Genomic DNA, 24716 nt, shown 5'->3' with positions numbered 1-24716 from the left:
GGGGCCCTAGAGCCCCCCTGCGTTACCAGGCGTGCCCCGCAGAGTGCTCTCCAACTTTCCTCCCCTGATGCCACCTCAACGAGGCGGGACACATCGCCTCAGGTCTGCTCCTTCCCCCCACAACCCGGTCCTTTCAAACCCTCCTCCTTTTAACTCTCCCTTCCGTCAGCACGCGAAGGATTGGCTTCTGGGTTCGCCGTCTCTCTGTCCTCTCCTCCCTTCCATCGAATTTTACTCGATTGTTTATTATTTGAAGGGGGGGCGGAGGCCGGGGGCGGAGAGGGGTGTCTGGGGCCTGGAGACAGGTGGCCGCGGCCAGTCAGAGCGCGGCATGGCTTGACGATTGAGCGGCGCAGCGAATGGCAATGCGGCGCAGAGATCCCGGGTCACGCGCTTGTGGATACAATGACATCATCTGTTTGTACGCGTCGAACTAGCTTGGTGCAGGGGCGGGGCCGCGCGTCACTTGAGTGACGGGTCCTGCGCAAAGCCCGGAGCATGGAGTCGGGTGGATGGGCGCATTCCTGCCTACGCTGAGTTGGACCTTTTTGTGTATGGGGTTGTTGCCGAGACCGCTCTGGACCGCTTAAGATACTTATAGTGGCTTGGAAGGATGGGGCGGGATATTTATAAATCAAAATTGGTAGACTCTCGGGGTGTGTTGCATGTAGTGCATTCTTAGCGCACAAATGAACGACTTGGGTACTGTCGTAGGATAAGGACATGTGAAGATCTTTTTCTAAACCCGAAGGAGTGTATTTTTTAAAAGTTTAAAAAAGCACAATTAGCTGCTTTGCCGTCATTTAAAAATTAGACTCATTATTTCCTCTTCACAGTTGTTCAGAATTTGTTCTTGCATTTAGGAACATGGAATAATTTGCTTTTCTTCCGAGTTAGTTACACTTCTCCCCTCGCTGGCCATGAAATTCATGCAAAATGAAACACGACTGCAGTCAAGTGTCCTACGTGAGAGACTCAGTTGCAAACCTCCTGGTGCCTGATCAAATCTGAGAGCATCAGCTTATCGAAGTCCTGAGGACACCAACATCTTAGCTTGCCAGTATTTTCACGCTGAGGTAACCCTTGCCGCCTGCGGTCAGCATCTTATCTCGGGTGTTACCTGGTGTCGGGTTCTAATGGGGAACCGGACACCAGGGCGGGCCCAGAGCCTGGCGGAGCGACGGGGACCCTTCGTCGCTGGGGAGGGTGCCAGGCGTCCTGCTTGGAGTCTGGGAGGCCACGCGACTGCGCTCGTTGAGCGTTTGGAGCTCTGATGGCCCCCCTCCCTCGTCTCCTGAGCCAGCGCCGTGCTTTGTTGTCGTTGAGGCTCCCAGGAGGGAGGAGGAGCCGGCCGAGTCTCGGCCCCGGCGCGCGCCCTGACACTCAAGCCTGCAGCCCCGCGGAACCGGGTCGCGCAGGCGCGCGCGCGCGCGCGCACACACACACACACACACACACACACACGCACGCACGCGAGCACACCCCGGCCCGCCGCCCAGCCCTCCCCCTGGGCGGGGACCCGCCCGCCCGCCCGCCGTCAGTCTAGGTTGAGGCACCCTGCGTGTGTCTATAACTTTGTGTTGCTGCCTCGACCGCTCTGCTTGGGGAAGGGAGGAGGAGGAATGTGGAAGGCGGCGGGGCGCAGGCTGACAGGCGGTTTCTCAGGCGGGCTGCAGCGGCGGCCGGAGCGCCTCTCCTCGGCCGAGGTTGCGCGCCCCCTCCTCACCGTGCCCCAGGCCCGCGCGGGATTGTGCGTCCTCCCCCCTCGTCCCTGAGGGGAAGGAACCGAGGTAGGCGCCGGAGCTGTGAGCGGGTCGACCGCCTTCCCGGCGACTCCGGATCTGCTTCTGAGCTGGGCCAGGCGCTTCCCTTTTCCCTCCCCGTGACTCGGTGTGCGCGCCCCTCTTCTCTCCCGCTAGTGTTTTTAAAGGACTTGAGTGAAGGGGGGAAACTGTCAAGATGGCAGCAGCGGGAGCAAGGAGGTGAAGAACGTGCTGGTCTGGGCTTTCTGGCGGCCCGGGAGACTTGGTGCTTCCTGACCTGTTGGAAGATTTACGTTCCGACTTGCCTCCCTTCTCCCGTTCTTCACTGGGAAGGGGGTGTAGGGCACAACGCCCGTGGGAGAATAAGCCTCACAAACCCCGAAAGTGGCCGTTGCCGCTCGGCTCGACCCTTTGCAAATATCCACCGAGCTGCTTGCCCTCCTTCTTCCCGGCTTCCCTTTTTTCTGGAAGTGACAAGGGCCCGTTTGCGCTCGGACCCACGCTTGCCCTCTCAGCCCGCGGGCGGAGAGGGAAATAGGGAGCTTCCCGCGCTGTCCCCGGGCTCGAGACCTCCGCTGGGAGGGGGTGGCAGGGGGGCGCGGAGGCAGCAGGGCCGGGCACTGGAAGACGAGCCGAAGACGCCACAGACTTTGGCGGCGGCGTCGCGGGAAGCACTTGAGCGGGCCCGAGCGAAACATAAACAAACGCACGCCCACCCGCCTGGACTCCGGCTCGGACCGCCACTGGGCTGCGCCAGCGCCGGCTGCTGCCCGCTTTAAAGGCGCGGCCCGCGCCCCTCCCCCGCCCCGCCCCTCCCCCTTCTTCCCCGCCCAGCCACCTAGCCCAGGAGAGACCTGCAGCTCCGGCGGCGGCGGGGGAGGGGGTGCCCCGTGCGAGCCCGTCGATTCGCTCCCGTCTCCCCAGCGGCCTGGTCGGGGGGCGGCGTCTGCTGCGCCAGGTTCGCGGGACGCACGTCTCCAGGTCTGCCTGCTCCTGGGAGGCGGGCGCGGTGCGGTCGCGAAGCGGTGGCAGCGGCGACGGCGGGCGAGGACTCGCCGAAGACTGGGTTCCAGCCCGGGATAACCAACTCTCCTTCTCTCTCCTCTCGTGCTTCCCCAGGCGGCGGCAGTAGCGGCGGCGGCGGCGGCGCCGCCTGGGAGCCCGAGCCTTCTCGGCGCCCCCGTCCCTCCCCCGCCGCACCCCGCCCCGGCGCGAGAGGAGAGCGCGAGAGCCCGAGCCGCGGGCGGGCGGCGAAGATGGCAGAGGCGCCGGCCTCCCCGGCCCCGATCTCTCCGCTCGAAGTGGAGCTAGACCCGGAGTTCGAGCCCCAGAGCCGGCCGCGCTCCTGTACGTGGCCCCTGCAGAGGCCGGAGCTCCAGGGGAGCCCGGCCAAGCCCTCTGGGGAGGCGGCTGCTGACTCCATGATCCCCGAGGAGGAGGACGATGAAGACGACGAGGACGGTGGCGGTAGGGCCGGCTCGGCCATGGCGATCGGCGGCGGCGGGGGCGGCCCGCTGGGCTCTGGGTTGCTCCTGGAGGACTCGGCCCGGCTGCTGGCTCCTGGAGGGCAGGACCCCGGGTCCGGGCCAGCCCCCGCGGCGGGCGCGCTGAGCGGGGGGACGCAGACACCGCTGCAGCCTCAGCAGCCACTGCCACCGCCGCAGCCGGGGACGGCTGGGGGCTCTGGGCAGCCGAGGAAATGCTCGTCGCGGAGGAACGCCTGGGGGAACCTGTCCTACGCCGATCTGATCACTCGCGCGATCGAGAGCTCTCCAGACAAACGGCTCACTCTGTCCCAGATCTATGAGTGGATGGTGCGCTGCGTGCCCTACTTCAAGGATAAGGGCGACAGCAACAGCTCTGCCGGCTGGAAGGTGCGTACCCACCTGGGGCGGGCGGCCGGACCCGCCGGGCCTCCTGCGCAGTGCGAGGCGCGTCTTCGATTCGACGGAGCGCTCCTGTGGCGCGGGGGAGAGGGGTTGGCAGGGAGAGCCTCCGTTGTGAGGTTTTGGGGGTTCTGTGTGATCCCGGAGGAGGGGCAACCGGGGACGGCCGCGAAGGTGGCTGGATGGGGAGAGAAGGCTCCTGGGGAAACCTCAGGCATGGCCAGGTGAGGCGAGGGGTTGAGGGACACCGGCGAGGGAAGGACAGACGGACCGGAGTGAATTTGCCGGATTCCTGGGTCATCGCAGAGAAGGTAGGTCTGCGGCCAACTTTGGAGTACAAGTCCCCCATCGTGCGGCGAGGCCACTGCGGGGGGAGTGAGGGAACGGGTTTGGGAGGGATGGGTTTGTGGTTTTCCGTCGGTCGCGGGAGCCTGGTGTGTTTTGACTACCTGGATGAGAGCCCTGTGTCCAAGTTTTTGGGCTTGTGGGTGTTCACTCCCACAGGCACATCAATCCCATTACAAAAAGCGGTGGTTGTAAACCTTTCCCTGGCCGGTTTCCTTTTCTTGCCTGTGTCCACATCTCTGTTCTTCAGAGATGTCTCTACAGCAGGTAGCTTCTGAGATGCTTTGGGCCTGGCACGGGCCAGCCCTTCTGCCTCAGCGGGGACTCGCTGCACCTGCTGCTTCCGCGCTGAGGTCCGGATTCTGGCGCTGTTTGAGGCAGGGGCTCCAGGTGTGCAGGATGGCGCCTGGCGCTTCACCTGGGCCTTGGGGAGGGAGGTTTGCTGGCAGGGCTGGACCGTAATGGCTTCTACCTATGAGTGAACCTGAAGAGAGGCTCTCTACTGTTCGTTTTCAGCCTCTTGGGGCACTGGACACGTGGTAGGGAGAGAGGTGTGGAAAGGCATATGATGTAATGACTTCCTGCAGTTGGGCATCCAAGGAGATTAACTCCTGTGCCCCCGCTGGGCCGCTGATACCCAGCGGCTTTGCTCTTGCACCTCATCCTCCTGGCCCCATCTCCTAAGATAGGAATGCATACCAGGCTAAAGGGAGCCCTGTGCAGCTGTAGATACATATCTTTCTGTCAGTTGCTTCTAGTAACAAGTTGGATTTTTTTTTTTTTTAATTAAAAAGGTGGTTGCTTCCTCCTTCTGTCCCTTCCTTTGTTGTCTTTGGGGAGCCCTGTACTTGCTAGGTTCCAGTGGGTGTATAGAATAAGAACAGTTTGGCCTTAGGTGGAGAACTGAAGCACTGGAGAGGAGCTAGTACATGAAAAAACTAAAGAATTTAGTGTTATTGACTTAATTTGGTTTAAAAAAATCTTGAAATATGCTTTAAAATTTTTTTATGGCTAGTATAGGGAAGGGGTTCGATACTTTAAAAGCAAAACAAGTGCTTTGATATTGTTCCACAAATCTGTCTCATCTTTGAACAAACGCTGTTGTTATGAATCTTAGGTTCGATTCAATTGTATTGCTTTGCAAAAGAATGCCAGTTGTGTAATAATAGGATATTTATGAAAAGGATGAGAATTCTGTTTCAAAGCAGTGCTGATGTGATACTTTTAAAAATTGAGTTTTCAAGTGGATAGCAAGGGTTAATCTCAGTATATAGTTATAGGAAGGGATGAATTTGTGGGATCTAAGAAGATGGATTGGGTGGGGTGTGGAGTCTTTTCTAAATTTTTCACACTTGAAATTTAGTCCTACATATTTTGGATTTGGTGCAGAGAATCTGTTAGTTAAAAGTTAGCTTTAAGTTAGTTAGAAAGTTAACATAGCAAGGGTTTTCACCTTTTTTATGATTTTTAGGATTATGAAAGTAATTTTAACATCACAAATAATATTTCTTGCATCGTGTTTATGGTTAAAGATAATACCAGTTTATGGCATTTGAAACTTTTTTTTAAAGACTTATGTGGGAAAGTGTGGCTACCAAAAATAGCCATGAATTGATACTGAATTAATTATATTTTCATGTAGCTTACAGGATCTGCAATAGAGATTTGGGGCCTAGTCTTAAACTTCGTGGTTTTATATCTTAACTCTTTTTGGTCTCATGGTTTGTTTTTTCTTCTCTGCTATCTCATTTTTAACTAAAATCTTATGAAGCATTGTAAATTGAAACTGTCCAGCAGTCATATGTTTAATACAGGGCGAATATTTTATGAATATTTTATCTTTAAAATTTTACAGCAGGTCCATTTCTGATTATCACATGATAACTAATCCTTGAAGACTATAGAGATCTAATTTAGAGTTTTTGCAAGATGATCTTTACCAAAAGATGCAGCCATGCAAGAACTTCCAGATCTTTGATGATGGAGAAGGCCCTCTGAAACTGGGGCTGCTGGTTTCACATTCCAATTATGAGTAATAGCCAAGCTTTTTTCTGTGCTTGTGGTTTAGTGGAGGTGGAAGAAGAGGGAAAAGGGAGAGGTCAGGAGCTAATTGTGACCTATTTCCATGCATCCAAGTTTCAGGAATTGATTCCTATCATGATTAGTCATTTGGAAGCAGGTGTGTGCTTTTAAACCACACTACTCTCATTCTGAGTTTTACATTCAGGTTTTCAACTTCTAAAAATGTCTAGAATTCAGGTTCACCTCTCCCAGTCATGTGTGCACATAGGCGCAGTATGCAACATCGAGGCCTTTTGTAGCTTTTTGGGCCTTTGTATTATGAGATCTTGTAACTAGAATTATCACCCTAAGAGCACAGAGCGAATTAGAAAAGAGGTCTTAGTGATCAGAATCAAGACCAGTGAATCAAAGCTCTGGTTGCATGTAAGAATTATCTGGGAGCTTTTAAAAAATATCAGTACCCAGAGAACCTGATATAATTGGGCCGATGTGTGTGTATTGGTTGGTGAGGTTGTTTTTGTTTAATTTTTGAAGTGTCTTAGGTGATTCTAATGTACAGCCAGGATGAGGTTTGCTGATCTAGTTCAGTCCCCTTATTTTATAGGTGAAGATCTTGATTCTTCAAGTTAATGACTTTACTAAGATCACACAGCTGGTTAGTACAGAGATAATTAGCAGCCGGTGGCTCTAGAGATCTTTATCACAGTATTTTTTTCTCTTTAAATTGATCCTTTCTAAAGGTTATGTACTAAGCACTGAGTAGTCTTACATAAGTAGAAGTTGTTTTCCTAAAAAGCATATTTGTCTCTCCATCTAAAACTCTTGGTTGTTATTTCAGCATCGGGAAGATGAATGATTATTGGTAGAGGCTGAGTGAGCACACAGTGTCTGTAAAGCTGTCTGGTGCCTATCAGGAAGGGTACCTAGGAACTGTGAAGTGAGGAAGGTGGCAAAAAAGGAGCATTTTAACAAAAGGAGGAAGCTCTTGGTTAACTTGAATTTGTCAGATGCAAACCGTGCCAGGGAGAAAGGTGATAGCTATCTTGCAGGTTCCCTTACCTCGGGCATTAAAGTAGAAATGAATAATCAGATGTGGTTAAAGGGGGAAAAGGTTACATTTCCTTTAACTCAGATTAAGCTTACTTGCACTGCACCCATAATTGAGGTGGTGAGGTCTATGTTTCCTCCTGTCTCTAGAACTCCAGGGTTTACCTGGTGAGGCCCATTTTCACTGATTCTCCTGCACACGCCCACTCCTCTGTGCTTCCCATGGGGTCAGGGCACAATAACGTTAGGCAGCTATGGGTTTCTGTGGTGGTTCCTACAACTTCACAAATGTGAGAGGACTTCTGCTGCTGCAAGTGACCGAGTCTTCCTTCATGTGAGAATGTGTCCTCGTACCGATTCTTCCCAAGGTTAAAAGATGAGGGCTGGCCTGCCACATAATACTTGCTCACGTCCTTACAGTTCTAGCTCTTTAGATGAATGCACCCAGTTCCTTTTCACCATACTGTATTTTTAAAAGATGTTATTTTAACTGCAAGTGTGATGTTTAAAAATATTTTTTTCGACAATTTCAAAACAACAGAGGCATAATAGTTTCATACTGGGCTCTGATTTTGACCCCAGTCACCTTTTGGACTAACTCACTAAAGGGCCGGTTAGGGTTGTGCTGTATGAGGAATCTGTCTTTAGCTTGGCCCCTGTTGCTGAAATACTGTTTTGTAATTTCCTTCGGCAGTACTGTCTTCGTCAGTGATTCTCAACTAACATACTTCCTCTTTCTACAGTGGCAGTACACTAGGGGGACTGTTTTTCTTCTTTTTCAAAGCTGTGTCATCGACCTATGAGGTGAAGAAATTGGCCATTTTAGACTTTGATCTGTGAGCCCCATGTAGCAGAGAGGCTCTTTTAAAAAGAAGTTAAGTGTTTGTTTTGATATGTTTATCTCCTCCTTTGAAAATGAAATGAAACTATGCAGACTTATTTTTAGGAGTTTTTGGGAGGGTTCTATTTTAAGGGAATGATACCATAGAAGAACATCTGTAGTTAAACTTTTTAATACTCTACTTATGATGCTTACTTAAAACAAGCACGTATTTTTATTTGGAAAATTTGTGAAGAAGCCTTGTCCCACTAAAAAAATCGTTTACCTGATTTGCAAAAATTTAGCAGACACTGTTCATCTAAAGATCTTTATAAGAATGCAAAGATAAGACTGTTGAAGCTAGTGCCTTCTGAGGAGATACCCAGCTTACCCCTTGTCGATCAGTTTTTGGATTCCCTGGGCTGGAGACAATGAAATTTATTTTGTTTTCATACTCTTTTGTCTTGTCTGTGAGGAACAGGCTCAATCCTATTTTTGACTCCTCGTTTTTCTCCTCACTTTTTCCTGTATCACAAACGGAGGAGCCCTGAGGGCCACTTGGACTTTCTGCTGCTGTGAAAGAGCTGGGGATGACATACACGCAGGTGGGTTGTGTCAGTGGACGGTGCAGCTGGTGCACAGTGAGTGAGTAAAAGACTGAAAAGAGAAAACCCTTTTTACTCATTTGCATCTCATGCCATTTCATTCATTCAGCAAATATTTATCAAAGGCATGCAGTGTGCAGGGCGTTCTGCCGGGCCCAGGGATGTAGTGGTAGCACAAGGCAGATAAGGTTCCAGTTCACAGGAGTTTGTGTTCTCTTGGGGGAAGACAGAAAATAAACATGCAAATCTGTGCCCTGTAAACTTGTCATCGTTGCCCCTTCTCTTTGCCTTTTTCCCATCTGTACTTCTGCTTTCCTTAGTGCTTCAGCTCTCTGCGAAGTCACCAGCAAATGGCAGAGTGGATGCTGGGCCCTGGCTTGGAGCTGGCCTTTAGCTCTCTGCAGGTCATAATTTTTAGCTTGCTTTGGAGATGCAGGGCCGCTGTCACACGCTCCTGTAGTTTGGATCTTTTGGGGAGAAGCTGGAAATAGAGCACGCTGGTAGCCCTGGACTCACCTTGGGTCCCCAGTTCTGTCTTGTGGCGCCATGATATAGGTCCAGCCTCTTGGAGTGGATGTAGAGCCTTGATGCAGTCGAATTGTCTGCATGACTTCTTGTCTCAAATTAAAAACTAAATGAAGTCTTAAGGATTATCTAAATACTTCATTTTGCAAGTGAGGACACAGGCAGGAGCATGTGAGTGAGTAGCTCAGGGACCCACAAGTAGCAGGGGTGGAGTTAATGTGTCCATGTGAGCCCAGGGCACCAGTGTTCTGTAATGTCTGTTGCTAACCATTGTGGTTTCACAGCTGTTCGAGCCAGTGCCTCCATTTCTGCAAACTCTTTACTTCATTTTCTCTCCTCTGCTCCCCTCCCCCATCCTCTAGATTGGCTGGCTAGCAGGAGAGTAGCTGTGTTTCTCTTTTTGCATTCTCTATCAGCACTCTCAGCTCACCTTGCTGGAAAAGCCTATTCTCTCAATGTCGCCCTACCCTGCCCACCTCCTGACTTCTGTCTGTTCCTTTTGTCATTTTTCTGTGACTCCTATATATTCTCAAGAACAGCGTAAAAACCTTGAAAGCAAGGAAGGTACCTACCAGACAAAAACATTTCTGATAACTTGGAGCTGCTTTTGGGCTGATTGTCCTCAGCCCATGAGCTTAGCTTTGTTCTGGGACAGTGATACTGAAAGGGGATGATGTGACTCAGGAGTGGAGTGATGTCATGTGTAGAATCTTTTGGATACTTGTAGCTACGAAGGTGGCGCAGACCTCCTAGTGTTGGTATCGATATGATGTCATGTAATTGTGAAATGGTGCTGTACTATCTAAGGCATTTCTTACAGTGTCTTGTTTCCTAGTGTAGAAGTCCCTGAAAACTTCATCAGAGCCAGCTGTTACCCATCACAGAAACGGAGAGAAACCTCATCTTGGGATGACCTTTCCTGAAAAGAAAGTTGAAATCATGTTTTCCTTCTGTGTGTGGACCCCGCTTTATGCAGCATCAGTATTACTTCTAGAAAGAGTCGCCAAATATTACATATCCACTTCAGAAGCAGAGCTCTGGTGTAAAATTAAGTTGTCCATAATGTTCTGCATTTGCAGATGTAAGTCTCAGATGTACTTGAAGTTTTACATAATGGATTGGTAAATGTAAGTCACAGATGAAGGAGAAGAGATAGTGAGCAGTCTGAGCTAGACCTGTCCAGGGCCAGTCTGCCTCTCTTCCGAGATGGTTTTCTGAATAGGTGTTTTGGCTACTGATTGTCATGGAAGACCCCAATTCTAATCAAATCAGTGTCCAGACAGGCTCACTATCTCTCACCATTTTATTCTTGATCGAACGACTTCCATTTCTCAGTATTACAATTTCCCCAGTTGGAAAAAGAAGTAAAATAGAAAGCATCTGTAGAATATTGTGACGTATCACTTCTTTCTGGTGAAATACAACTGTATGGAGTGTGCTTCAAGCTGGGCTTTCCCCGCCCCCCCAGAATGTGTATTTTCACTTGGACCTTTTTGGGAGATTTTAATCTTGAGACTTTTTCCCTGCAGTGTCAGTCCCTACTATGAGATAACGGTACAAAGTAGATAAAGTTTTCTGGTGGCCTGTGGTACTTGCACTCATTTGGTCCTCTCATGATTGTGTGTGGTGAAGAAGCCAGCTTATCTTCTGAGGGCTCACCGTGCCTGGGTATCCAAATGCACCCCCATTCTACAATGGAGAGGTGAGCTTAGAGCAAGGAAGCTGTGGCTCACTTGCAGGGGGGAAGGCTAAGGTGGGAAGTGGCCCCTGCCACAGACAAACAAAATGCATTCGCTTTCCTCTGGAGTGAGCCCATAATAATACCAGCAGACGCCTTCGACAGTTCTCAGTACGTGTTTTGTCATTTCTTGTTTATTTCTGTGAAGACTTTTGAGTGTGCATGTGTGGGAGAATCCACATCGTATTTTTTCTTGTGTTTTGGATGTCTAGTGAAATTAATAACTTGGCTCTTGCAGCCATTGAGAATTTTCTTTAAATTTAGAGCCAGCAGAGGGAGTGCACATGTCTTTAAACTGATCTCAAGTTCTTTTCCCCACATAGCTAAAATAATACCTTGGTTAAAACACCAAAAAAAAAAAAAAGGTCTGTAATACAGAGTGTTTGTGTGTAGGCTTATGTCATTGTTAGAAAAGGATAATTTGGAGGAGAGAGTGTTTAAAAACCTAAGATAACTTTTTTAAAAAGGAACTTCGGTGTTCTGAGACTTATAGTCTAATTCCCATCCTCAAATAATTAAAGCCTTTTGAACTGAAAAATTTCCTCCTTTGCTTTACATATTTTTGCTACTTCACTTTTTTTTTTAATTTATTGTTTAAGTGAAAGATAATTGCTTTACAGCATTTTGTTGGTTTCTGCCAAACATCCACATGAATCAGCCGCTTCCAGTGAAGCTGCAGTGCTTCACTCTTGAAAACATAGGTGAATGTTCATCTGTACCTGATAGCACGCGCCGCAGTGTGTCAAGAGCAGTGGGTTCTGTGTGTTAGTGCTCTTTTGATTGAGACTCTTGATATTTCCCAAGACGTCATTTTCCTGTAGGTGAAAGAAAGGCAAAACCTACATTATTCTTAATTCAGATTTAGCAGTCATGGACCCACTGGAGATGACAGCTTTGCAGTTTTGTAATCTAAAATTCTGTAGTTCTGTGTTCTGTAGTTTGTCACACTCTTCATGTTGCCTGTATTTTGGTGGTAGCAGTTTATTTTAATTGGGGAGCTCTAGTGGGTTGAATAGTACCCCTCCAACCCCCTCATTAAGGTCCACCTGTAACCTCAGAGTGTAACCTTGTTTGGGACTAGGATCTTTCTGGAGGTAGTTAGTTACATTAAGGTGGAGTCATGTTGGATTCATGTGGGCCCTAGGTCCAGTGACTGGTGCCCTTATGAGGAGGCTGCGTGACGCCACGGCAGAAGGTGGAGCAGTGCAGTCACAAGCCAGGGAGTGCCAGATTGCTGGGGGCACCAGAAGCTGGGCAGAGGCCGGGCAGGACCCTCCGCTGCAGCCTTCAGAGGGAGCATGGTGCTGCCCACACCTTGAATGTGGACTTCTAGCCTCCAGCACTGTAAGAGAATACGTTTTTATTGTTTGAAGCCCCTGAGTTTGTAGTAATTTGTCATGGTAGCCCTAGGAAACACATAGGCGCACAGGGATGGAAGAGAGGAACATGAAGGGTTGCAGAAGAGGAAAAGAAGGTTTTATTTTATTTTTAAAATTGAGATATAATTGACATAACAATATTAGTGTCAAGTGTACAACATAATGATTTGGTATTTATACATGTTGCAAAATGATCATCACTGTAAGTCTAGTTAACATTTTTCTTTTTTTTTTTTCTTATATTGAGAACTTTTTAATATTTACTCTCTGAGCAACTTTCAGATACCTAGGTATTAACTGTATTCACCAAGCTGTATATTGCATCCCCAGGACTGACTGACTTAGTAATTGGAAGTTTGTCTCTCTTGACCCGCTTCACCCATTTTGCCCTCTCCCTCCAAAGTTATATTTAGATTAAAATTAAAATGTAATCACTCCTAGGCTACTTTCTGGTAACTTAAATTTCTTCTTCATCCTGCTGTTAGGCACAGAAGGGAGGTGTGAATTCCCCTGATTTCCCAGTGCAAGCTGCTTCAGCGAGCCCTCCGCCCTCCGTTTAGCGTGTATTTTGGGCTCGCTCCTAAGCCTCCCACCCTTCTTACTCACTTTCTACTTCGTGGCCTATTTCGTGAAGCTGGTGGAATGGCTGTACTCGGGGAGTGTGGACTTGAGGTTTAAGGCCAAGGTCTAGCTGAGAGCTTTGGTCTGTGGTAGTCTTTCAGGGAGGGAGCAGCCTGGGTCCTCAGCGGAAGAAGGTTGAAGAATTCTCTCTTCCCCAGCCCAGTCAGGCTTGAGAAGGTATCGCCCCATCAGGTTCACTGCCGTCCATGGTGGCAGTAAGGGTAATCAGAATGTCTCTGGAGTCTCCTTGGTTCCTCCTGTGCTTAGTTCAGGCCCTTTCAAAGTGTCAACACTCGAGCCTTCAGGCTCCCATCCCCTCTATACATTTATGTCTACAAAACCCAGCCATCCTGAGGGAGCATAGAGTGGTAGTCCTCATTCAGGTAGCAACAGGTGTTTTCTAGGTTCCGTGAAGGTGTTTGGGTTGAATTGTTCAGAAGTATTTCAGAATTAGAATTGCATCTGTTTATGCTCATATTTCAAAATAGTATTTTGGGAAAAGGGAGCCAGGGTTATAAATCAATTGGAAACACAGTTTGGTTTTTATGATAAAAAGAGGAGTTGACACAAGATATTCTGAGGCCTAGTTATAATAATAATAGTAGCTATGATTTATTGAACACTATCATATGCCAATTACTCAGGTAGATTTTTTACATCTAATATTGATCCTACATGTTAAGCATTTAAGTATAAACCCAATTTAGAGACAAGAAAATAGTTCAGAGAAATTTAATTGCTTGGGATTCAGAGGAAGGTTTCTTTGAACGTCAGTTTTCTGCTACGCTTTGCTGCCTCCTGAGTGTGGTGGGACTTTGCCTGGGGGTGAATACAACAATAAAATTAAATAGCTGCCATTGAAAAAGTTGCTACTGTGTGCCGCATTCTTTGTATGTATTACCATCAGTCCTGATGGAAATCTTTCAGAATGCTGTCCTGAATGTTTATCTTCTGGACTGTGGCTCACTTGGGGTAACTGATACCTCTCGGTGTTGGAGGGGAGTAGACACAGACCCATGATTTAGGCTCCTGCCCTTGATTTTGCCTGAGTGAATAATTTTAAGAATCTAATCAGTGCCTGGGCTCTTAGTGGAGCAATTTAATTTGGGGATTTGTATTTCTGTTTGGATGCTGCTTTAGTAAACCACTGTTTAACCATGGTTTACTATAGGTCAGATAATGTACTAGTGTTCAGGACAAAAAGAGTGATACTATAGTGTGTGGAAATCCTTAGGGCTGGGCTATTATCTCTCAGAAATTTCTGCCTTGGGAGAACAGGGTATATCTGTACTTCTGTAGGCTTCAGGTAGGTAGATGGATGGAGATAATACCACCAAGAAAGATGGATTTCAGGGAAAAAAAGACATTTATAAAAGGTTTGTGGCAGAAGTGTGGTCGAAGCCCAATGAGATCTCAAAATTAAAGGTATTAAGCATATTTTGTGAGGTGGTTGACCCTTTCCATTGCAGTTACTAACAGGTTTAAAGCAAGACAGACACAGAAAATCTTGCAAAATGCAAGCTGCTGGCCAGGTTAAAGGATTTATCTTATTAAGGCACTTACTGCTTTTGTCTTCAAGGTAGAATATGTATGACTGGACCTAAAATGATGGTTTTAATTGGCCACAGGAATACAGCACCCATGTGCCCTGAGATAAAATACAGCTTGCAGAAGGCTAATCCCATGTGTGTGCTGGAAAAAATTTTAGAACTCTCAGTTTCAGAGTAAAGATAGGTGAGTAGTGTCTGGAGAGTGTCCAGAAGATAGACTGAAACCCTGTGATAAATGTGGAGCAGGCAGAAGGGCTCTGCCTGATAACTGAGTGAGGCCCGGGTGTGGGGAGCGTGGTGGGGCCAAAGGCAGTTACAGAGAAGGTGGCCTTGGCCTTGTGGACTTGTAAAGATACAACTCTGGGTATAAACCTGAAGTTGAAGGGGGGCATAGAATTATATCCAGTACAGCTTCTTAGATGTCTCCTTGAAAATTGGTATTACATTAAAAAGAGCAAATGGAGAGTTAAGCCATTAATTCACCTAATTCAAATCTCAGAACTGCTTTTTTTCCCCCAAAGTGTCATAATTTCTAAAAAATGATAGTTCCTTCATCATAAATTATCTAAATAATTGCCTCAGTTCCATATTTCACATAAAGTTTGGCTGAATGATATTTAAAGCCATCTCTCACCTTCCTCTCCTTTCTCTTTTTAATTTTCACTTCTATTTTACTCAATTTTTTTTTTAATGCAGTTTTACCTCTAATGCTGTAATGGTCTCATAAAGTAAAAACACTCTCTCGACATCTTTCCATTAGAACTTCTTGTTGGTAATTCTTTTGAAATTCAGCGTAATTTACAAGTCAGTTTTGCTGTTTATTTTTTCTAGAATTTTTACCGTGTGTGATAGCTGGTCTGGAGTTTTCTGTCAGCATTTGTTTCCAATCAAGGACTTGTTAATCGCACCCATCATACGTTTGCATCTTGGTCTGTATTACCTTGGTTTTTTTTTTTTTTTTCCCTTCTTTTCCCAGCTGGTAGAATAAGAAGGAACATGCCTTTATTCACTATTTGTTAGAACAGTCCAATTAACAGCATTAATTTGTCATTTATGAATATACCTATGATTATAAATAAACCATGGCCCACAGACTACATTTTAAGCAAGGTAATTTTTTTTTTTTTTAAGTAAAAATTGACACTGAGCCCCAGACATTCCTGTGAATTTTTTTAAAGAACAGTGATCAGTTATTTTGGGGGGCATCGTTTGTGTAATCCTGAGAAACCCAGAATGAGCCTTAGAAATGTTATGGGCCCGATTCTTTCAGAGTTGTCTTCCGGCTGACACAGGTGTGAGTGTGCTTGCTTCAGCACAGTTGGGCTCTTAAGCTCCTGATAGGCAGCTTCCTAGGTGAGCTAGTATGCTGTTTCTTGAGTGGCCTCGATCAAGCCTTCTATCTCCAACCCTGTCCAGTATAGATAAGCTTACTGCCTCCTCTTTGAATAGATGTGTGCCCTGTGCTGAACTGAATTTTCTAAATCAGTCCTGTTTAGTCTCCTTCCTTTACATGAAAGATCCTTTTTTTCCAGGCTGGAAGTCTAGGTGATCTGGGCCACATGTTAGGCTTCACCACAGTCAACCTTCGTGTCAGTCACCAAGGTGAAATTTGGCATCCGATTATGCCGCTCAGCTTACTGGGTCTTAGTTCTCTTATCAGAGATTGAACCCTGGGCCCTCAGCAGTGAAAGCATGGAGTCCTACCTACTGGACTGTAGGGGAATTCCCTGGCATCTGATTGTAGGTATCTTTTAGTAGATGTTCTTTGGGAGGAGGTGAGGGATTTATTCTGATAATCTCATAATATCGGGGAATGCTCCGAGTTAATTTGTGGGTAGTCAGTACTGAATTTGGAGAAGGCAATGGCACCCTACTCCAGTACTCTTGCCTGGAAAATCCCATGGACCGGGGAGCCTGGTGGCCTGCCGTCTATGGGGTCGCACAGAGTCAAACACGACTGAAGCGACTTGGAGGAGGAGGAGTACTGAATTAAGTAAAGCACCATGTGTCAAATTAGGAGAGCTAACTTGTGGTGTTATGGGCTCCCTGGTGCTCAGCCACAAAGAACCCGCCTGCCAATGCAGGAGACACAGCGTCAATCCCTGGGTCAGGAAGATCCCCTAGAGAAGGAAATGGCAACCCACTCCAGTATTCTTGCCTGGGAAATCCCATGGACCAAGGAGCCTGGCAGGCTGCAGTCCATGGGGTCATCAAGAGTCGGACACAACTGAGTTAGCAACAACAGCAACTTGAGGTAGTGAAAACTACCATCCTCCAAATTGATTTTTAACATAATGACTTCACAAATGAATGTTTTTATCAGAAATTACCATGCTCGTTTTTAAGATGTATATTTTCCCCACATCTTGGTTTTCTAATCACATCAGGGCTTTAAACTGATGGATAAGTTTTAACTGTTAACACAGTGGGATAACATCTGGGCTTTTCTCTCTGGGCTCCCAGTGTTTATCCTGCTGTGAGCACAGATAATTTTCACCTGACTTCTGTCTGTGTTACCTGAGCTGAGATTCCTGCTGTGTCCACTGACCAGCAACACTGCGTTCTTCTAACTGCTTTGTGTTCATCATTCTATCTTAAACAGGATCATAAAGCTTTCATATGTCTTTTCTAGCTTGTTACCTCATGCTTCTGTGCTTAGTCAAGAAGGAAGAGAAGAAAATAACTCTATCTTGGTTTTATCATTTGCATCACATGATTTTACAACTTTGAATACTCACTTGTCAGTGTGGTTACTGGGGAGATAATTTTGATTACCGTGGGCTCTGAGAGTTACTGCTGTCATCTCTTCCCTCTTGCCACCCTTTTGGGAAAAAAAAAATTTAATTTTGCTCAAGGATACATTTTATTGTTTTTCAGGCAAATGATTTCAAAGTTGGACCTTGTGAGACGTTAAAGCTCTTTGCCTCAAGTTCAGTTATTCATTAGCTTTTCTGAAAAAAATAGTACACTTTTAAAAAAGGGTTTCCTGGTATTTCCTCTGGACTGCAGCCTTGTCTTTGACCAGTGAGGGCACTTCCTTGATTGTCTAGCTGTTTCTGCTTTTTGAACCTGAGACTGCCGGTGTTGGGTTGAGCCTTAGGCCGTCTCAGAATCTAAGCGCCCCAGTTTCACTTGTCCTGATTGCTCCCAGCTGCTGTCCCATTCTTTCCTGTTTTGTGTCATTAGACATTTGCTGAAGAGGTCTTCCTGTCCTTCTTCCCTCTTTCCCATCACCCATGATCTCTCTGGGACCTTTCTCCTGCATCAGTGGTTTCCAACCTTGGCTGTATTTGAGAATCACAGGGAGCTTTTAAAAACACTGCCGTCTAGGTCCAGTCTGAAATCATTTAGGTTAGAATCTCTCGATGTAGGGCCTGGGCATCTATATTTTTTAAAGCTCCCGGATAGTTATGGTGGGCAGTTAGGGTTGAGAACATTGCTTTAGAAAAAAATGCGAGATTTTGACTGTGGAAGTTATCAGCCAATTTAGTGATGACTTTTACGTCTAATTCCACCCTCTCCTCTGTGGGGAGGTTACAAGGTGAGTTTACTCCCTGAAAGTTCCATATAAAAAGGGAGGAGTGCTGTCAAATTGGGATCTAAGAGAACAGTTGACTTCTAAGACAAGGGCATCATTATTTAATAAACTGAGCTTAACTAGGATTTCTTCTCTACTTTCTTTTGTGTAAATGAATGTGGTTTCTTTAAAGTTTTCCATCTCCCACTTGTTTTTCTAGCCTCCACTGGACCCTATTTAACTAATTTTTAAGTGTTAGGGAGTTTGTAAGAAGATAGTTCAAGTTATGGTATGATTCTTGAAGTCTGAGACAGATAAACTCACTCTTCCTCTTTTGTGCAGCCTAATCTGATGTACTAGAGGGTTCTACCATGTTCTGATGCATTAAGCTAGTGCTTCTCAAAGCACGGTCCCCACACCAACAGCGGCAGCATCACCTAGAAACTTTCTGGAAATTCACATTCTTGGCTCACCTCAGACATACTGACTCAGACATTCTAGACCCAGCAATCTGTGTTGTCACAAGGCTTCTAAGTAATCCTGCTGCAAGCTCAAGTTTGAGAACCACTGCTTTTAGCCATTCGCTGAGTCCAGATTAGGAGTCAACAGTCAAATTTTTCATGCCATCTTGACTTCAGAGGCCTGATAAGAGTTGAAAAAGATGAACAGAGAGCTTGCAGTGGTATCTGTGGAGACGTAACAGAGTTCTTGGCCCTAGAATAGACTTTCCACGGATCCTCATTTGCTGTGTAGCTTTCTGTGTGGTCAAGGTCACCAACCCCCCCCTCACCTCCTGCCAAGTTGCTTCAGTCACATCTGACTCTCTCTGACCCCATGGACTGTAGCCCACCAGGCTCCTCTGTCCATGGGATTCTCCAGGCAAAAATACTGGAGTGGGTTGCCATTTCCTCCTCCAGGGGATCTTCCTGACCCAGGGATCGAAGCCACGTCTCCTTTGGCCCCTGCTTTGCAGGAGAATTCTTTACCACTGAACCACGGGGGAAATCCTTTCCCCTCCCCCAGACAACAGTAATAAAGTACCCGCTCCAGTGCACAGAGGAGGCCACGTGCTCACCCTAGTGCATATACGCTGTTCAGAGGTCTGTGTTTAGGTTGGGTTCTTGTTGTTCGGTGATCTTTTCCCATGCTTATTTGTTTGGGTCTTTGGGGAATGTTCCTAGTTTAAGACCAGCATCAGACACCAGCCTGACTCATCCACAGACAGACATGGGACATGTGGAGGAGAGATAAGATTAAAATGTGCTGGGTGTAATCAGTGTGAGAGGGCAAGTGAAGTGAAGAGTGATGCTGCTTCCGTGCTGAGGTAGAGGTGAGGCATGGATCTCGGCCTCTCCTACCACAAGGTGAAGCTAGGTAGAGACCAAACTAGCTATTCGCTGCTTGTCAGTATCATTGGATTCTGTCATCCATTAAACAGGGCCTCACGATCAGCTGTATCTAACATAGCTATTGGCTTTAGGAATATAAATAGTACAAAGAACGGGGTTGGCCGGGTCTTAGAAGTTCATTGCAGGACCGCTTAGCAGCTGCTTCAGAATGTTGCCTGAGATTCAGAAATACTCATATATCTGACACATTAAAAAAAATAGGATTAGTTTGGATTACCAATTTTTCTGCAGTTGAGTAGATACCATTTTCTGTATCAAGCTCTACCCGAGATGACTCAGCTTGGATGCTGAGCTTTAGTGGCACAGTAATCTGGGTTTTCTTCTTGGGAATGGGGAGGGCAGGCAAGTTACTTTCCTCAGATTCACCAGGATTCTTGGGAAGGATCAAGAAGGCAGGTTCAGTTGTTGGAACATCAGAAGATTCACGCAGCAGTGGGGAACGCTGTGTTGAGAGGCTTATGTCTGGGGCCAGAGTTTGGACAGAGAGTCCTGAATATGGTGCCCTTAACACCGTGAGCAGCATTCAAAGTTGGACTCCAGGAGAGTGCTCAGGCCTTTTAAAGAAGTCACACATTAGTCAGCTGGTGGAAACCTGAGTGTCCCACATGCGGGGATGCTTCCCAAAGTGGCTGCTGCTCACAGATGAAGAGACACATGTTAGTTCACTTCCATTTTAGTTTCCCTAAAGAATGGACTGCTGCCTGCGTGTTCGGCGAGTGGGCTGGTGGTGGTGTATGTTGGAAAAAACACCTGATATTAAGGATGCATTTATAGAGGAGTACAGTGCCTTAAGGAACAGCCAGGCCAGCCAGGCTCCTAAGAAAAAGACTGCCTGGCAGCCATGGAGAAGGCGTGACTCCCAACCCAAGGACCAGAGGGGTGTGAGTCTTCAGCTCCAGTGGCCCAGATCTGAAGATGGAAGTAAGGGATGTTGGTCTGCTCAACCCCTCTTCAGAAATTCCCTCTGCCAGGTGGTAATGGAGGCCTCTGGTTTTGAGGATATGGCCCCTGAGTCCTGACTTCTATGGAAGAAGTTGCAGGTGAAGCTAGAAAGTTTTTATCCCCCTCCCCCAACAGTTGTACCTTTGAGTTGTACTGGTGTGAATGGATGTGATGTGTGTGGGCATAGCCTTAGGTTGATGCATCATTTTCATGCTGTAACTAAAATCTGCTATTAATTGAACACTTATTTATGTGCCAGACACTGCTGTGGGATTTATACATATTAGCTCTTCTTTAAGATGGGGAAACTGATGGATAGAGCCAAAGCCATACAATTGGAAAGGGATAGAGGTGGGATACCTCTATCAACACGTCTCTGCATTGACTAAATAAACTCCACAGCCAGTAATTGAAGCTTTAGGGATTTTGATTTTATAGAACTGCCTGAGATCTCACTGGGCTGTTTGTTCCTACCATCTCTCTCAGTTTGGTTTAAAAGAGGAAGGAGGGGGAGTTTGCATGATCTTCTATTAAAGTTGAGGCAGATGTGTTACACTTGGCTTGTCACTCTTTCAGAACCTGAGAGGAACAGACTTGAGTGTGTATTTGTGGACAAGCATCCACAGTGAGCACAGAAGCCTTGTAAGACTTGCACTCCTGTGGAGTGTGACTAGGCCTAGGGATGGGACCTCTCCAGACTGCCTGTTTTCTCCAAACTGCTTGCAAAGCAGATTTAAGTGAAGTTATACATACACACACAGCCCCAGGAAAAAGGATAAATCACCTTTCTTTATTGGTTTGATATAGGCCATTTATTTCCTAGCCATAGAAGCAAGTGTGTACCAGCTTCATTTAGATTAAACACAGGGCTCATCCTAAACATCTTGTTTTCCAGATGTGAGGGGCAGGCCCAGTAGGCTTGTGACTTCTCCTGGTAGTAGGGGTGGAGGGGAGTGCTAAGTCACTTCAGTCGTGTCCGACTCTGTGCGACCCCATAGACGGCAGCCCACCAGGCTTCCCCGTTCCTGGGATTCTCCAGGCAAGAACACTGGAGTGGGTTGCCATTTCCTTCTCCAATGCATGAAAGTGAAAAGTGAAAGTGAAGTCGCTCAGTCATGTCCGACCCTCAGCGACCCCATGGACCGCAGCCTTCCAGGCCCCTCCATCCATGGGATTTTCCAGGCAAGAGTACTGGAGTGGGGTGCCATTGCCTTCTCCGGGGGTGGAGGGGAAGCAGGTGCTAAAAAGGCCACGACACCCAGCCCCAGGTGCTGGAGGGAAATAGTTTTTCATCCCAGAAGTCACGTGGAAGTCTTTATATCTAGTTGTAAGAAGTCAGAACTAGTAATGTATTTTTTAAAATTTATTTACTTATTTTAATTGGAGGCTAATTACAATATTGTAGAACTAGTAATATTTTTAAAAGGAGTGTTTAAAATGAAAAATTTGCATTTTGCATGTAAATAGAAAACACAGGAGGTGTTTGTAAGGTAATGCATTTATCCTATTTAACCTCATACTTTCTAGTTAAGGTTTTCATCATGTAGATGGTGAGTGACTCCTTCAGAAGATGTTATGGAATGGGATTATTTCTTTTTTGACGAGAGAGTTTTTAGGACGGACTTTCGATATTTCGTTTTCCCCTTCTTCCTGGATATTCATATAGGAACCAAAAAAACCAACAGTGCAGTAGATCAGTCCAGCCCTCGATTCTGTTCTCCAGCCCTGTGTGAGGTGTGACGGACTCCACATCTGCCAGCCCTTTACTCCTGACTCTTGGTAGCTAGACCACCCTTCTGGCACCCCCGCGTTATGTACCCAGCATTGCCCTGTTCATCTCACCTGGACCCTGCTTCCTTAGGGATTTTCTAGAGAAAGGACTAATCTGAGAAACAAACTGATGCTAAATTGATGCTGGAACCTCTGACTTCCAGGACTGAATGCCTCGGATGTTGTCTGATCTCTCCCTGTATTTTCTGGAGGAGGAAATTGAGGGTGAGAGATACAAAGCACGCAGGGAGGCCACTCTTAGTTGTGAGCTGCCTCAGTGGTCAGCTCAGTCATTTTTACAGAGGATGACCTGCCCCACCATCTCACGAGGGTCTGCACCGGCTGATACGTGCCTGGACAGATGCCTCATTTCAGACAGCCCTACACTGTTTATTCTCCAGGGAGGAGCAAGGTGGAGCCAGTGTGGAGGCGTTCTGTGGAAGTGCACCCGTGGGAGACCCTTGGGCAGCCAAAATGCTGCTCATAGACCTCCGGGCCTTGAAGAATGACGGCCTGGTGGCAGCTGTGTAATCCAGAGTGGTGGGGCCTAAGTTTTCTTAAGTGCTTGTAACTTGGAGGTGTGTGACTATGGGAAAGAGTTGCACTGCATGTAATGTTTCCAAGAATTAGTTACTTTGTGCGGGAGGAGTGGGTACTGCTGCCTGGGTCAGTGGTTTTAATTGGCAGCGAATCGCTCCAAGGAATATTCGTGGTTCCATTGGTCTTAGTGCCGGGCAGCCTGTACATTACATCTTTTGGGTAGACTTGGGAGTCTTTTATTGAGAATTAAGTCCCCAAAGCAGCTTTCTGTAACTATTAAAGTCTGATTGATAATGTTTAAGCTCTTTTGTAGGCACTGGAGAAATTTGGTAGTCTTTGAAACAAGCAGTTTCTTCGGCTTTGGCATTGAGAGGAAGAGTGCCACTTCTAGTTACTTTTAATGTTACCAGGAACTCTCAGACCTGGTGCTGATTATTTACAGGTCTGTAGCAAATAGGATTTCTAATGTGGTGAAGGAATCCATATGTGCCTTAAAGGTGAACTAAAAATATAGCAAATTATCTGACTAAACCTCACGTGAACGTAAGATTTTCCAGCCACACAAGTTTTTGGAAGCTCTGGTCCCTCCCCAGCAGGTTGGTGGCAGTGGTACTGGCTTCTGTAGCTTGCACCAGGGTCTAGGTCTTACCCAGGGCTCACACGACATGGTCCTTTGGGGACAGGAGATGAGTTGCAGCCATGATTATTCATTCATCTGCTGTCACTCGGCCAACAGGGTGATGTGTGGATGACTGCGATGGTTGTAGAAGTAAGTGGGCACCGTCTTAGTGAGTGTCTGGTCGGCTGAATGACAGGGATGTGCACAGGATGCTGACCTTTGTCTGCTGAGGCAGCACTGAGCAAGGCCCCTCTGGGCCCAGAGTCTGTCTCACCTGGAAAATAAGGCAGTCTTGCTGAGCTCTGCATCCCGGCTTGTATTTCTGCCCATCCTTCATTATCTCCACCTCTGATAATGAAACTTCTCACAGTGCATTGCGTTGGAGTTCACTTTCACCTCTGATAATGAAACTTCTCACAGTGCATTGTGTTGGAGTTCACTTTCATTCGTTGATAAAAGTATTACAGTCATCAAAGAACTCTTGCACAACTTTTGCAGCCCTCAAGGAAAAGTGATAGAACACAGACCCACTTGACAGATAACAGGGTATGGGGGAGGGAGTTCTTCCTCTTGTTTTGGCTTGGCTATTTGTTTGTGTAGCCCCAAGAGAAGACTGAGTCTGCTTTTTGTAAAGGAGGTACCTCGGCTCACCCCTAAAGTGCCGAGTGTTGGGTGAATTGATGAGTGGAAGGCGCACGATAATACGCAGCACTTACGTAGTCTTTTGATGATTTCATCTAGAATTGTGCCATCTGGAAACTCACATTTACTAGGACGCAGGGCCAATTTCAGATGGTACTGAGTCCAACGTGTACTTTAAAAGTGGTTTAGATTTTCATTTGGCTAAAACCTAGGAGGTTGTAGACTAATAGAATAATAATAATGATAGCTTCTCCTAAGGAGCCCTGAATAGCCTCAGAAGCATTCTGATGGGAGGTGAAAGGCAGGACTCTTTATTCTGTTTGGTTAGTGATGAAATTGATACATGGTAGCCTGCACAGGGTCATAGAGCTGCTCCCTTTGAACAGGAAGTTAAATTCATGTGCCTACAGCTTTGACTTATGCTTTGCTGCCAGGAATTGCTATCTGCAGAGTCTCCACACCATGAAGGATCTTTGCTATCGTATTTTCCCGGCTCCCATGGAGCAAAGGTTTCCCATCTGGAGTCTGAATTCTGCTGAAAGTGCCTGTCGAAGCTTGACCAATCTCAGAGTGGGATGGGGTCCGTGGGCCCCCCGGCTTGGGGACCAGTTGCTGACTGTTGGATCTGGAGCCGCTGGCAGCGCATGCATGGCTCCTCCGCCCTCTGGGAGCGCCCCGTGCCCTGCTCGGTGCTTCAGTCGGGGAGCTGCTGTGTTCTTTTCGCCAGCACGACAGAGAGCCTCTGCAAGGTGTTCCGTGTGCTCTCCCCATTTTAGAGATGCCTTTTACCTCCCATTAGAGTGCTTCTAAGGGCAACTTAGGGAAAGCTACTGTTATTACTATTCTATTAGTCTACAGTGAAAATCTAAACTGCTTTAAATACGCACTGGAAATGGTATCATCCCACGTTGGCTTGCACAGAGTGGTAGGGTGTGCCGCCCCAGGCATCCGTACCCCTTGTACAGGCTGCTGCCTT

General features: G+C 47.0%; 1 protein-coding gene across 2 annotated transcripts in view; it reads left to right on the top strand.

Annotated features, from left to right (window-relative positions):
* The first annotated feature begins 1536 nt into the window (after window positions 1-1536).
* FOXO3 (forkhead box O3) overlaps window positions 1537-24716 on the top strand; it is a 117978-nt gene continuing 94798 nt past the window's right edge. Inside the window, exons 1-2 of one of the 2 annotated variants that reach the window (XM_005210804.5) lie at window positions 1537-1790; window positions 2883-3637. In XM_005210804.5, coding sequence (XP_005210861.1) covers window positions 3020-3637 — 618 coding nt within the window. In that variant the 5' untranslated portion in view covers window positions 1537-1790; window positions 2883-3019. Of the gene's footprint in view, window positions 1791-2882; window positions 3638-24716 lie in introns of those variants that run through there. The other variant, NM_001206083.1, reaches the window with a different exon arrangement.

This window comes from Bos taurus, chromosome 9 (assembly GCF_002263795.3).
Source record: "Bos taurus isolate L1 Dominette 01449 registration number 42190680 breed Hereford chromosome 9, ARS-UCD2.0, whole genome shotgun sequence".
Lineage (NCBI taxonomy): Eukaryota > Metazoa > Chordata > Mammalia > Artiodactyla > Bovidae > Bos > Bos taurus.
This window is presented reverse-complemented; position numbering and strand designations above follow the sequence as displayed.